The following is a 13,364-nucleotide window of genomic DNA, read 5'->3' on the forward strand; positions in this document are numbered from 1 at the left end:
ACCACTACTTGAGCTCTCCAGGGGCTGTTACTGGCCTCGATGATCCCCTCCCGCAGAAGCCGTTGGACCTCCGACCTGGTGAAGGTCCTGTCCTGGGCACTGAACCGTCTGCTCCTAGTGGCGACGGGCTTGCAGTCCGGGGTGAGGTTTGCAAACAGTGAAGGTGGATCGACCTTAAGGGTCGTGAGGCTGCAGACGGTGAGGGGGGCAGGGGTCCCCGAATTTCAAAATAAGGCTTTGGAGGTGGCATTGAAAATCAAGACCTAGTCACAGGGCAGTGCAGAGATGGGGGAAGACGTAGAGTCTGAAGTTGCAGAACTCTATGCCCTGAACTGTGAGGGTCGCGACACAATACCCCCGGATTTCCACGGAATGGGATCCGGAGGCCAGGGAGATTTTCTGGGTGACGGGGAGTACCGGGAGGGAGCAGCGCCTTACCGTAGCAGGGTGGATGAAACTCTCTGTGCTCCCGGAGTCAAAGCGGCAGGTCGTCTCGCGCCCATTGATCTTCACCATCGTCGTAGTGGTCGCAAGGTTGTGGGCCATACCAGGAGGTGCCTGGTGTACACTTGATTCACCGACTTAATGTAATGTCCCTTTAGTAGCGTCATCACTTCTGTGTAGGTGGGCTCATCCCGGATGAGGGGAAAAATGTCAGGGCTTACCCGTGGACTTGGAGCTTCTGTGGGTTGGAGAGGTCTTCAGTGGCTGCTCTGAGTTAGCAGGCTAGCCAGTGGTCGAAGGTGGATGTGGCGTTGGCTGCGTGAGGGCTCAGCTCTAGGTGATCAGGCTTGATTAAGATGTTCATCTTTTAAAATCTTGTGCAATAAATTGATGTACCGTCAATGGCCACGAGACGGGAATGGTGAAACAATCGAGGCTTTATTGCACAAGATGTTGTGCCTCCTGCAGTTGGAACCAGAATGGGAGCAGCGCGGGAGACATACACTTTTATCCACCGCCTGCTGGGTAGAGCCAGCAGGCTGGGATTTACCGTTGTACCTGTAATAGGGGGCTGTTTAGGACAGGGCTAAATCACTGTCTTTGAAAGCAGACCAAGGCAGGCCAGCAGCACGGTTCGATTCCCGTAACAGCCTCCCCGAACAGGCACCGGAATGTGGCGACTAGGGGCTTTTCACAGTAACTTCATTTGAAGCCTACTTGTGACAATAAGCGATTTTCATTTCATTTTCATTTTGCAATACAGTATCAGTACCGTAATACATACAATGTGTTACAAGTGGTGTTTACCACAGCCCCGCAAGGCTGCGTACTTAGCCCCCTACTCTACTCCCTGTACACACACAACTGCGTGGCAAAATTTGGTTCCAACTCCACCTACAAGTTTGCTGACGATACGACCATAGTGGGCCAGATCTCGAATAACGACGAGTCAGAATACAGGCGGGAGATAGAGAACCTAGTGGAGTGATATAGCGACAACAATCTCTCCCTCAATGCCAGCAAAACTAAAGAGCTGGTCACTGACTTCAGGGAGCAAAGTACTGTACACACCCCTGTCAGCATCAACGGGGCCGAGGTGGAGATGGTTAGCAGTTTCAAATTCCTAGGGGTGCACATCTCCAACATCTGTCCTGGTCCATCCACGGCGACGCTACCACCAAGAAAGCACAACAGAGCCTATACTTCAGGAAACTAAGGAAATTCGGCATGTCCACTTACCAACTTTTACAGATGCACCATAGAAAGCATTCTATCGGGCTGCATCACAGCCTGGTATGGCAACTGCTCGGCCCAGGACCGCCAGAAACTTCAGAGAGTCAGGAACACCGCCCAGTCCATCACACAAACCTGCCTCCCATCCATTGGCTCCATCTACACCTCCCGCTGCCTGGGGAAAGCGGGCAGCATAATCAAAGATCCACCTGGTTTACTCACTCTTCCAACTTCTTCCATCGGGCAGGAGATACAGAAGTCTGAGAACACGCACGAACTGACTCAAAAACAGCTTCTTCCCCACTGTCACCAGACTCCTAAATGACCCACTTATGGACTGACCTCATTAACATTACACCCTGTATGCGTCATCTGATGCCAGTGCTTATGTAGTTACATTGTATATGTTGTGTTGCCCTATTATGTATTTTCTTTTATTTCCCTTTCATGTATTTAATGATCTGTTGAGCTGCTCGCAGAAAAATACTTTTCACTGTATCTCGGTACACGTGACAATAAACAAATCCAATCCAATCCAATCCAACTAGTGGTGTTTATCACAATCCTCAAGGCCTTTAAAGTGGCCTCAATACGTTTGGAAATTTTTTATGGCCATTGGAATAATCTGATCAGTTGAAATCTTTCAAAATTGCATAGATCCTATTAGGAAAACATGCTTTTTCAACAGGCTAGAATAATTATGTTGGGAAAGAAAGATTTGCAAGCAATCTATCAACGAGAGTACATGTAATGTGACCATGAGGAACTAGCCTCAACCTTTCAACAGCTGACAAATCTATAAATAGAATGGATCTTCTATTAAACTTACATTTTGCATCACTTCCTCTGTTAGTATTGTCACTTCCTTGCAGGTTTGGCAGTGGTCTCTCTGAAGCTTCCAGGGAAACTGCACTTGTTGAATAAATCTCTCTGAGCATTATTTTTGAAAACAAAACTTCCTGTTGATTGGAAATTCGCATAATTGTTGTGCCCCACAGATCATACTAAAAAGTACAGTTTCTGTAATGTAACATTTGGCTTTCTTTAGAGGCGAATTCAAGCAGTTAATTGACCCTGAGGGGTTATGAACTGTTGGCAGTTAATAAGTCATAAAATTCTTGCATAAAGTAGGATGCTAGATTCTATCACTGAGACAAATAGTACAAAGACCCAGGGTATAAATATCTAAATGCAGAAAAGAGCTGGAATTTCTCAGTGACTGCTCTTCTGGAGTCTCCAGGGCATGTTTGCTATGGTTTCCTGACTAGAGAAACAAGCTTAAAAAATGAGCACATTAAGGAGTAATTTGTTTGAAAGTTCAGGAAGTTTGTGAGGGGGAGGAGGGGGAAGGCAAAAGTGACCTTTAAGCAGGAGCTGGACATTATTACATTTGTCATTTGTTTCCTTTCACCTTTAGGATGTTCACCATGGTAACGGTACACAGCAAGCCTTTTATAATGACCCCAAAGTGCTTTATATTTCCCTCCACCGTTATGATGAAGGAAACTTCTTCCCTGGTAGTGGAGCCCCAGACGAGGTTGGTTGCATTTCTTGTCGGCCTCTTTTATCGTTCTGGTCTAATTGCATTGCATGATTATTCCTAATTAGCTCATTCTTCGCTGTTGCACTTTAAATTGCTGCGGATTGCAAAATTGTCCACCGGGACTATGTCCCAGTACAGACCAAGTGCATGGCCCCAACCAGTGCTTGTCAAGCATAGTCTGACTGATTTTGGCATATTCTTTGATGTTGATTTCAAAGCTATTTTATCCAAAAATATATTTTTTCATTCTTTGTGTCGTCCTGTTTTCAGGTTGGAAGCGGCCCTGGTGAAGGCTTCAATGTGAATATCGCCTGGACAGGTGGTCTTGATCCCCCTATGGGAGATGTGGAATACCTTACAGCTTTCAGGTGTGTTCCCACCTGTAGTAATATTTGGTCAAGTTCAGAGCTAATGTATTCTTTTAATAGCTTCACACAGAGATCGTTGGAAAAGTGTGCAAGATTTAAACTCAAATCAAATGTATACACATTGGTAAGTGGGTGAGGGACGGAGCAAGGGGGAGATTTTAACTTTTCTACCTACTGGGAATGGGGAAATCTGGTCACATGTGGGGAACTTGAAAGTCAGTGTTTCCCCACACTCTCTGGAGATTTAATTTCACAGCACACATGAGCTGTTGCTAACAGGTTCCCAACCCAGAAATCAACATGATTGGCAGGCCAAGTCTGGTTTCCAGCTAAGTGGGAGCATTAGGAAGAGACCGCAGAACGAAGTAGATTTGAGCCTGAGCCAGAGCGTGTAAAGGGCTCCAATTCATAATCGAGGTGGGGGAAGTGGTGGTGGGTGGGGGCATTGGGCAGGGGTGTTGGGATGGAACGCCAGTGGTGGTGGAGTGGGGGAGGCATTGCAGTGGTGGGGGGAAGTGGAGAGAGGCCAGTCATGTTGGAGGTTGGAGTTGGGGTGGGAAGATTGGAGGCCTCAGCAGAGTGGATGTCAAGGAGAGATTGGATCATTTAGGAATGGGGTATCTAATTGCAGGAAAGTTGGCAAGTCAAGGTATATTGAATCCAAAAGGTAAGAGGAATGGCACTTATCTCCTTGACCTAGCAGTCCTCGCTGTCCTGTACCTTCCGGTTTTCCCAGGATTTCAGAAACCTGGATGTCCAGAGTTAGGTTCGAAATAATGGATAAATATGAATATAAGAGGCATGCAACCTCATTATAATCTTTAAATTGCCAGCTCTCCTCCAGGCAACGAGTAGTTTGTCCTCTGCTTCCCACTTCCCTCCCAGCTCGTTAAAACTGTAAGTTGGTGGATTGGAAATAGGTTGAGGTTGGGATTCAGATATTTAACACTTCAATCTCCCATCTGACCCAAACCCACCAGGTTTTTGGGGGCTGAATTTTCCCCCTTGATTTTAATAGTGACAATTTCCTACACTTGACTGCCTCCCTTGTTTCTCAATATCCAGAACTCTATTCCATACTTAAAATGTGGGGTAACAAGAGCATTGTACAGTTTGATCACTATTCTGTCTGACCAATATTCTTCTGATTTGGCTATGTAATTCAATGCCCATTGCCTTTGTCGATTGCTGCACAGTTGTCTGTGTCAAATCCAGGCCTCTGTTAACTTCATAAAATCGAATCATAGAATTCCTACAGTGCAGAAGGAGGCTATTCGACCCATCGAGTCTGCACCGACCCTCAGAAAAAACGCCCTACGTAGGCCCACTCCCCCGCCCTATCCCCGCAACCCTGTAACACCACCTAACCCGCACACTAAGGGGCACTTTAACATGGTCAATCCACCTAACCTGCACTTCTTTAGACTGTGGGAGGAAACCGGAGCATCCGGAGGAAACCCACACAGACACGGGAAGAAAGTGCAAACTCCACACAGACAGTTACCCAAGGGCGGAATTGAGTCTGGGTCTCTGATGCTGTGAGGAAACAGTGCTAACCACTGTGCCACCATGCCGCCCTTGGCTATTTCAACACATTCAGGTAGCATTTGTGTTGCTCGTTATATCTGTCTATGTTCAACACTTTCCACTGAGCTGCATTAAATTTTATCTACCTTCATGTGCCTCTCCTATATTTTATTTAGCTCATTCAGCATTTTCTGATCTTCCCCTTCAATTCCAAAATTCCTCCTACTTTGGTATAATTAGTAAATTTAACTAATTTGCATTGGGTTTCAGAATACAACTCATTGATGTAAATTAGAAACAGAGTTGGTTCTACTTACAGAGTCCCTGGGCATCCCTTTCAATTTGTACCCCTCCCCCAACCCCATCCCAGCCTCCCACCCTGCCATTCTCTCTCAAGCCAGCATCCTATTGTTACCGAAATTTCAGACAGCTTTTTATTCACACATGTGTTTTGCTCTGAATCTTCAGAGTTTTGCGTTTAATTAGCAATCTTTCATGTGGAACTTTATCAAATGTGTTTTGGAAGAATGAATATATACTGTTGCAGGGTTTACCACAGTTGACTTGGGTTGTTGCTTCATTGAATTAATCAAAAAGGTCAGTCAGGCGCAACCTTCTCAGACAAGATGCCTTACTGAGTACTGCTTATTCTGGACTTTTGTCTCAAAAATTGAAAACTAGATTGTGTGGTGTCAAACACAATGTGCATAATGTGTACAGCACCTCTGAAAAAGCATACTGGATCGCAGTTCAACACTCAGTTGAACACTTTATAAACCTTGGCTGGTTTCTCCGTTCCCCATCGCGTTGGGCTGGTCCGACGAGGGGAGCGGAAAATATCACAAGAAGGCCAAAGTCACTTCTCACGACGACATCAAACCAGGAAGCAATAGTCTTCTCCCTTTGTCAGTGACAGGCTACATTTCCTGGCCTTCAATGTCGGGAACATCTTTATAAGAAATTAGCATATCATTATCAAGCCCTGTGCGGCATGGTGACTCAGTAGTTAGCATGGCTGCCTTATGGCGCCGTGGACCCTGGTTCGATCCTGGTCTCGTGTCACTCTCCGTGTGGAGTTTGCACATCTCCCTGTGTCTACGTGGATCTCACCCCCACAACCCAAAGATGCGCAGTGTAGGTGGATTGGCCATGCTAAATCACCCCTTAATTGGAAAAAAATAATCATCAAGCTCATATTCTGAAATCAAACCCCACATCAAAACATCCATCCATGGCGGTCTCAGACTGGTCTCAGAAGGTGTATACCTGACAAGCAGTACTTCCAGGGAAACCCAAAGGTGAGTTCAGCACTCACAGGGGAAAGGATAGTGCTTGGGTAGTGCCAGCTTGATACCAGAATAGTGCCAATGGAGGGCCATGGAGCTGCCAGCAGGTGACGGGGAGGGAGGGCACTTAGGTGAAGATTGTATCCTGGTTTGCAAGCTGTGCACTGGGGCAGCCATTAAAAACAGCAACCGGATCATCGAGTGTCTGATTAGATGGCAAAGTGGAAGATTCGGACACCACTTGCCAGCAATAGGTTGTGGAACCCGTGACTTCAAATTTCATTTTCCTAGGTGCTGCACTATATGGCGGAGAAAGCTGCCTTTGCCATCGACAGCTTCAACATCACTTTTCCTGCCCGACATGGGCCTTTGACCATGTCAACGAAAATCCCGGCCATTGTCTAATATCATAATGTTGCTAAGCACCCATCTTCCTCCTCCGTAACATAATACTACATGCAGATTAAACAAATTAAAGGTCTGAATGGTGGTTAGTAAGGATAATGAATGATAAAATCTAATGGGAACAGTGATATTTTATTTCAAAATAAAGCCAGGTTGTTGTATTCTATTTAACAAAGAAACTACTTGAGGGAATATGTTGCAAGCAGTATTTCATTTTGAATGATTGAGTGCGATGCTATTTAAACCATTTGGGTGTGTCATATAGTCTGTTCACATTCTCCCAGTCGATCTATTTTCTCTGTTTTATCGCCACAGAACTTATTATCGCGGAACTGTTAGGAAGTTGGAAAATGTTACATGAGATACATAAGTCAAAGTAAGAAAGCCTTATTATGGGAATTTGTCACTAGGGCTCTGTTTACTCCAATACTCACCCAAACACTTGGTGTCCTTTGATAAACTATCATGATAATATATTAAGCAGTGCATTGAATCTCAGAATTATGTGTTTTCACACATGCAAGGATGATCTTTTGTGTATGCGTCCATTTAGAACCTCGTTGTGAAGGAATATACTAAGCAACAACATTTATGATTAAACATTATGCATATGTGGTGCTTTTACAGCAGAGGTGGATTGTCACCAATTTATTTTCCAGTAACTTCAGCAAAGGTGGTTGAAAGTTTATTTCATTTTTGTGCATGTTGGCATTTAAATCATTCTGATAATTTACGTGGTATATATGTTAAGGCTATAATTCCACTGAAACATTATTGCAGATGTGCTATATAACTCTCTGACTGTAACCACATTGCAACAGATGTGCTGTCTAACTCTCTGACTATAACCACCATGTGAAGGGAATATTCCTTAACATTAATGTCATCTTGCTCATCCTGACTCTCTGTCAGAGAGTGTGGCCACAATCGTGATTTTCTTCCCAATGTAGGTTAATAATGTTAAAAGCAAAGCCATAGGCAAGTAATGCAAAAGCCCGTAGACTTCAGCGAGACTGGAAGATCTTGCCAGTGGCCAATGGCGCGTCCCATCCGCCACAGGAAAACCATCCAGGGGCAGGTGAAAAGCCCCAGCCATTGTGTTAAATATCATAAACATGCAAATACGGTGTTTTACTTTAATCCCAGGGTTTAACATCCATAAATTGATCATGCAGTATTCTCTGGGTGGCATGATGGCACAGTGGTTAGCACTGCTGCCTCACAGCTCCAGGGTTCAATTCCGGCCTAGGGTAACTGCCTGTGTGGAGTTTGAACTTTCTCCCAGTGTCTGCTTGGGTTTCCTCCGAATGCTCCGGTTTGCTCCCACAGTCCAACGATGTGCACATTAAGTGGATTGGCCACGCTAAATTGATTCTTAGTGTCCAAAAGGTTAGATGGGGTTACGGGGATGATGTGGAGGTGTGGGCTTAAGTAGGGTGCTCTTTCCAAGGGCCAGTGCAGACTCGATGGGCAGAATGGCCTCCTTCTGCACTGTAAATTCTATGATTCTATATGCCTGAGTGTATATTTATAATTCTCAGTGGCAGTTTTGCTAAGTATTGTTATGTCGCATTATTAATCATAATCACTATAAAATACTTCAGAAATGAACTGCCTTCTTCTGCTTATAAAAGATTATCCACTTGCGCTATTGTAGGGGCGATGGTTGTTTTGTGGCAATGTCACTGGACCAGTAATCCAGAGACCCATGCTAATGCTCTAGGGGCATGAGTTCAGACTCCAGCACAGCAGCCACTGCACTTTAAATTCAATGAATAAATCTGGAATTTAAAGATATTTTCAGTTGTGACCATGACAACTATCATTGATTGTTGTAAAACCCATCTGGTTCACTGATATCCTTTAGGGAAGGAAATCTGCCACCCTTACCCAGTCTGGCCTACATGTGACTCAAGGCCTACAGCAATGTGGTTACCTCTTAAATGCCCTCTGAAATGGCCTAACAGGCAACTCAGCTCAAGTGCATTTAAAGACGGGAAACAAGTACTGGCCTAGTCAGTGATACCCACATCTCATGAAAGAATAAAGAACAAGAATCAATTTACCTTCAGACTACTGAAGCCTTGTCTATATTATCATCATCTTGAGGATCAATTTGTTGAATGTTTTCCTTGGCATTTTCCCAGCTCCCTTCTTGTAACCTACAGACAATATAAATCCTGTCCAAAATCCTGTCTTGCACAAGTTTCTTCCATCACCCATGTCCTTGCCAATCTCCATTCGTTGCCAGTGTCCAATCAAATCAATTTCATGAAGAACCTCATCTTCTTTCTGAAGACTGCCCAAGGGCCACTTCAATCGATATAAGGCATTTTTTCCAGCAACGTGACCCACCACCCTGGGTTGAAAATTAAGTGTGCTTTATAATGGCCATGCAATCCACTTTGTCAATATAGCCATCCAGGCAGTGAAAACGAAAATTGACACTGACAGATCACATTTCAGTGTGCGCATTGACAGCACTGAATAACTCTTTGGGTACATTGTGCACTTAGCACTGCAGGACAATGCTTTCACATTCAGCCAATTAATGCTGCCAATAATTTTAAGCTTATTCTAGTCAGGTTTGACATAAGGGGCGAAATTCTCCCCCAACGGCGGGATGCCCGCCGACTGGCGCCAAAGCCGGCGCAAATCAGACGGGCATCGCGCCGGCAAAAAGGTGCGGAAGTCTCCGCATCTTTGGCGGCCTAGCCCCAACATTGAGGGGCTAGGCCGACGCCGGAGGGATTTCCGCCCCGCCAGCTGGCGGAAATGGCGTTTGTTGCCCCGCCAGCTGGCGCGGAAATGCGGCGCATGCGCGGGAGCGTCAGCGGCCGCTGTCAGTTTCCCCGCGCATGCGCGGGAGCGTCAGCGGCCGCTGAAAGTTTCCCGCGCATGCGCAGTGGGGAGAGTCTCTTCCGCCTCCGCCACGGTGGAGGCCGTAGCGGAGGCGGAAGGGAAAGAGTGCCCCCACGGCACAGGCCCGCCCGCGGATCGGTGGGCCCCGATCGCGGGCCAGGCCACCGTGGGGGCACCCCCCGGGGTCAGATCGCCCCGCGCCCCCCCCCAGGACCCCGGAGCCCGCCTACGCTGCCTGGTCCCGCCGGTAAATACCAGGTTTGATTTACGTCGGCGGGACAGGCAATTCCTGGGCGGGACTTCGGCCCATCCGGGCCGGAGAATCCAGCGGGGGGTCCCGCCAACCGGCGCGGCTGGATTCCCGCCCCCGCCCAATCTCCGGGAGCGGAGACTTCGGCGGGGGCGGGGGCGGGATTCACGGCGGCCAACGGCCATTCTCCGACCCGGCGGGGGGTCGGAGAATGACGCCCCATATGTTCTTATGTTAACGTAGAATAAATTATCAGTCGAAGGGATTTGCATACTTGCCCCCTATTCCAACCGAATGAATGGTTGAAATTTGTAGAGGGAACGTTGTCCTCAGGGCCTATACCGAGCTGCCGTTGTTTTCAATGTGAAAGTGAATTTAAAGGAGAAATTTCCATAAACTTGAATCTACCAAAAGGCATAACAGATCCTGATTTTTATTTGAGCAAATTGACTCTACAAATGTTTTGAGTTTTGATCAGTTCATTGCAATTGGGAATCCTGATTAAAAAATGGAGCGTCAGCCAGAAAACTGAGTTAGCGCCAGGTGGCAGACCCATCCCCAGTCTCCGCTCCCTAGCCACTGTCCATAAGGGGCAATCAGCCCTGGTATCAACAGGAACATGCAAAGTGCTATTCCTCCTCTTCCCCCTCTTGTTTATTGCTCCGACCCCAACAACAGGGAATCCACCAGCAGAGCTTTGGTGTAGGTATGGCCAAGCGCAGCCCTGGCATGGTGGTCCCCAAGGGGGTCAAGTTTCATAGCTAATATGCTCCCCTGTTGCTGCCAGGCTGCAGAGGGGGCCTCCAAAGGTCCTGGGGTAGGCAGGGCTCAGGCTGTGGTTGTGGTTGATGAATTGACCCCTGGACCCTCTCATGGGATGGGAGTCACTTGTCTGGACTGCCTCTTCCAACCCTGGGCAACCCAAAGATCACCCTTGGCATGGTTATCTCAGGCTGTCCTCAACTCAACTGCATCCTCCTGGTCTGTCTTTCTGAACTCTGAAGTGCCTTCCTCACCCTGAACTGCTCTGTCTGACAGCTGAAGAACAGTCCAGGCAGCTCAATGAAGCATCAGTGCAAGGAACACTTTCCGTTTCCTAAATTTGCTCCCTCAAACAAATACCTTTAAAACTGCATCTTTTTGAAGTGTTAGAGTAATCCTTGAAAGCCCTCAACACTTGAAAAGCTCTCAAATCACCTGTGATCCTTAATAAATGCTAAACATCCATTCAATTTCACAGAGCAGTATCTTTCACTAGCCTGTGATTGACAGCCTAATGGTCCAGACTCAGCTGTGAGAGGATTTGTTTATTTATATTTCCCTTCACACTTGAATGCATCTCAAGTACCATGCGTTGATGCTAACCATAATGTTTATAAATACTCTTGCTATGATTGGTAGCTCCACACCACATCAAGGCAGTTAAGTGGTTTCATTTCTTTTTTTTCTAACAGCAGAAAGCACTTAGCTACCTTGATGTGAGGAATTGTCAATCGTAGCAAGAGTGTTTATAAACATTGTGGGAGGGAGGGGGGCATGCTGAATGATGGGATCGGGCTGCCCACTGAACACGGTGGCCCGATACCTGCATTTGGATGGGAACTGGTATGCTGTCTGTTATGCATAAATTTGCATGGCAAAGGACTGTAATTCGCACCTGGGTACCACTCCCAGTGCAAGCCAAGACCACTCCCGATTCTCTGCTGGAGGGAGCAGCTAAACTCCAGAATGGAGAATCCTGGCCTTAATTTTACCTCAGGACATAAATGAGGGCTGGGATTCTCCGAGCCTGTGCTGGCTCGGAGAATCGGAGATGACGCCGAGACTGCCCGCGATGCTGGGACGCGATTTTACGGCGACCGGAAAATTGCCACCAGCCATGCGCACGCGGTTGACACCGCGCCAGTCATCGCCCCCCGCGGCGATTCTCCGCGGTCAACCAGCCGAGTTCTTGCCAGCGTAGTTCTAACATGGTTCCACCCGGCGGGAGCTCGGACACACAGCCTCGGTAGCCGTCCTGGGGAAGGCAGGGGGATCAGATTCCGGGATTGGCCTCCACGACGGCCAGACCCACAATCGGTGGCCACCGATCAGCGTTGCGTGCGATCCGGGGGGGGGGCTACCTTCTTCCGCACCAGCCCGCTGTGTGGCTCTGCCACGTTGCGCGACACCGGTGCGCAAGCGGCCATGATGACTGGGCTCTTTAGAATCCTGGGTCTTACTACCAGATTTTGAAACTGATTTCCAACCATGCCTGGTAAGAATGAAAGGAATTCTGCAGATTTCATAGAATTTACAGTGCAGAAGGTATGAGTGAGATCTCAAATACCAGGAGGCTGCTGCAGGGAATCCAAGGAAACAGACCCCAACACAAAAGCAAATGGCGAGGTGCAGTAAAGAGGCGGGCAACACGATCAAAGAAGGGAATCTGAATGGCAGGGAAGGCACATGGTTTCCTTTAGGGTCAATCCTATTCCGAGTCTACAAAGATGATTTTCATTCATTTCATTCATTTCATAGAATTTACAGTGCAGAAGGAGGCCATTCGGCCCATCGAGTCTGCACCGGCTCTTGGAAAGAGCACCCTACCCAAGGTCCACACCTCCACCCTATCCCCATAACCCAGTAACCCCACCTTACACTAAGGGCAATTTTGGACACTATGGGCAATTTAGCATGGCCAATCCACCTAACCCGCACATCTTTGGACTGTGGGAGGAAACCGGAGCACCCGGAGGAAACCCACGCACACACGGGGAGGATGTGCAGACTCCGCACAGACAGTGACCCAAACCGGAATCGAACCTGGGACCCTGGAGCTGTGAAGCATTTGTGCTATCCACAAGGCTACCGTGCTGCCCTTTTTCTTTTTCTTTTATTAATTCACTGGATGTTGATGCCATTGATGTGGCCAGCATTTGTTGTTCATCCCTATTTGCCCTTGAACTGAGTGTCTTTCTAGGCTATTTCAGGGCGCAGTTACAAGTCAATCACAGTGCTGTGGGTCTGGAGTCACACGTAGGCCAGACTGAGTAAAGAAGGTAGACATTAATGAACCATATGGGTTTTTATGACAATTGATGGTAGTTTCATGGTTCCCATCACTGAGACTAGCTTTAAATTCCAGATTTATTACAGTAATTAAATTTAAATGCCAGCACTTGCCGTGATGGGATTTGAACCCACGCCCCCGTATCATTCACTTGGGCTTCGCCGTTACTATTCTAGTGACATTACCACTATGCCACTGTCTCCCCTCTAACCCAATAAAGTGGAAAGTGATATATTTTGATATCTGCGTCAAGGGGCGGTAATATAAAATAAGAATATAAATCTAATGGGGGTACAGGTGCACGTATGATTAAAATTGGCAGGGCTGGTGGAGGAAGTTATTAAAAAAGCATACAGGACTCTGTGTATATAAATTGAGGCATAGAGTACAAGCA

The 13,364-nt window shown here is 47.0% G+C and overlaps 1 protein-coding gene across 1 annotated transcript in view; it reads left to right on the forward strand.

Moving 5' to 3' along the window:
* The window catches only part of LOC140425184 (histone deacetylase 9-like), a 1,432,561-nt gene that overhangs the window by 1,228,684 nt on the left and 190,513 nt on the right, over positions 1-13,364 (forward strand). The window contains exons 22-23 of the mRNA XM_072509184.1: positions 3,095-3,214; positions 3,491-3,588. Coding sequence (XP_072365285.1) covers positions 3,095-3,214; positions 3,491-3,588 — 218 coding nt within the window. The remainder of the gene's footprint in view (positions 1-3,094; positions 3,215-3,490; positions 3,589-13,364) is intronic.

This window comes from Scyliorhinus torazame, chromosome 6, assembly GCF_047496885.1.
Source record: "Scyliorhinus torazame isolate Kashiwa2021f chromosome 6, sScyTor2.1, whole genome shotgun sequence".
Taxonomy (NCBI): domain Eukaryota; kingdom Metazoa; phylum Chordata; class Chondrichthyes; order Carcharhiniformes; family Scyliorhinidae; genus Scyliorhinus; species Scyliorhinus torazame.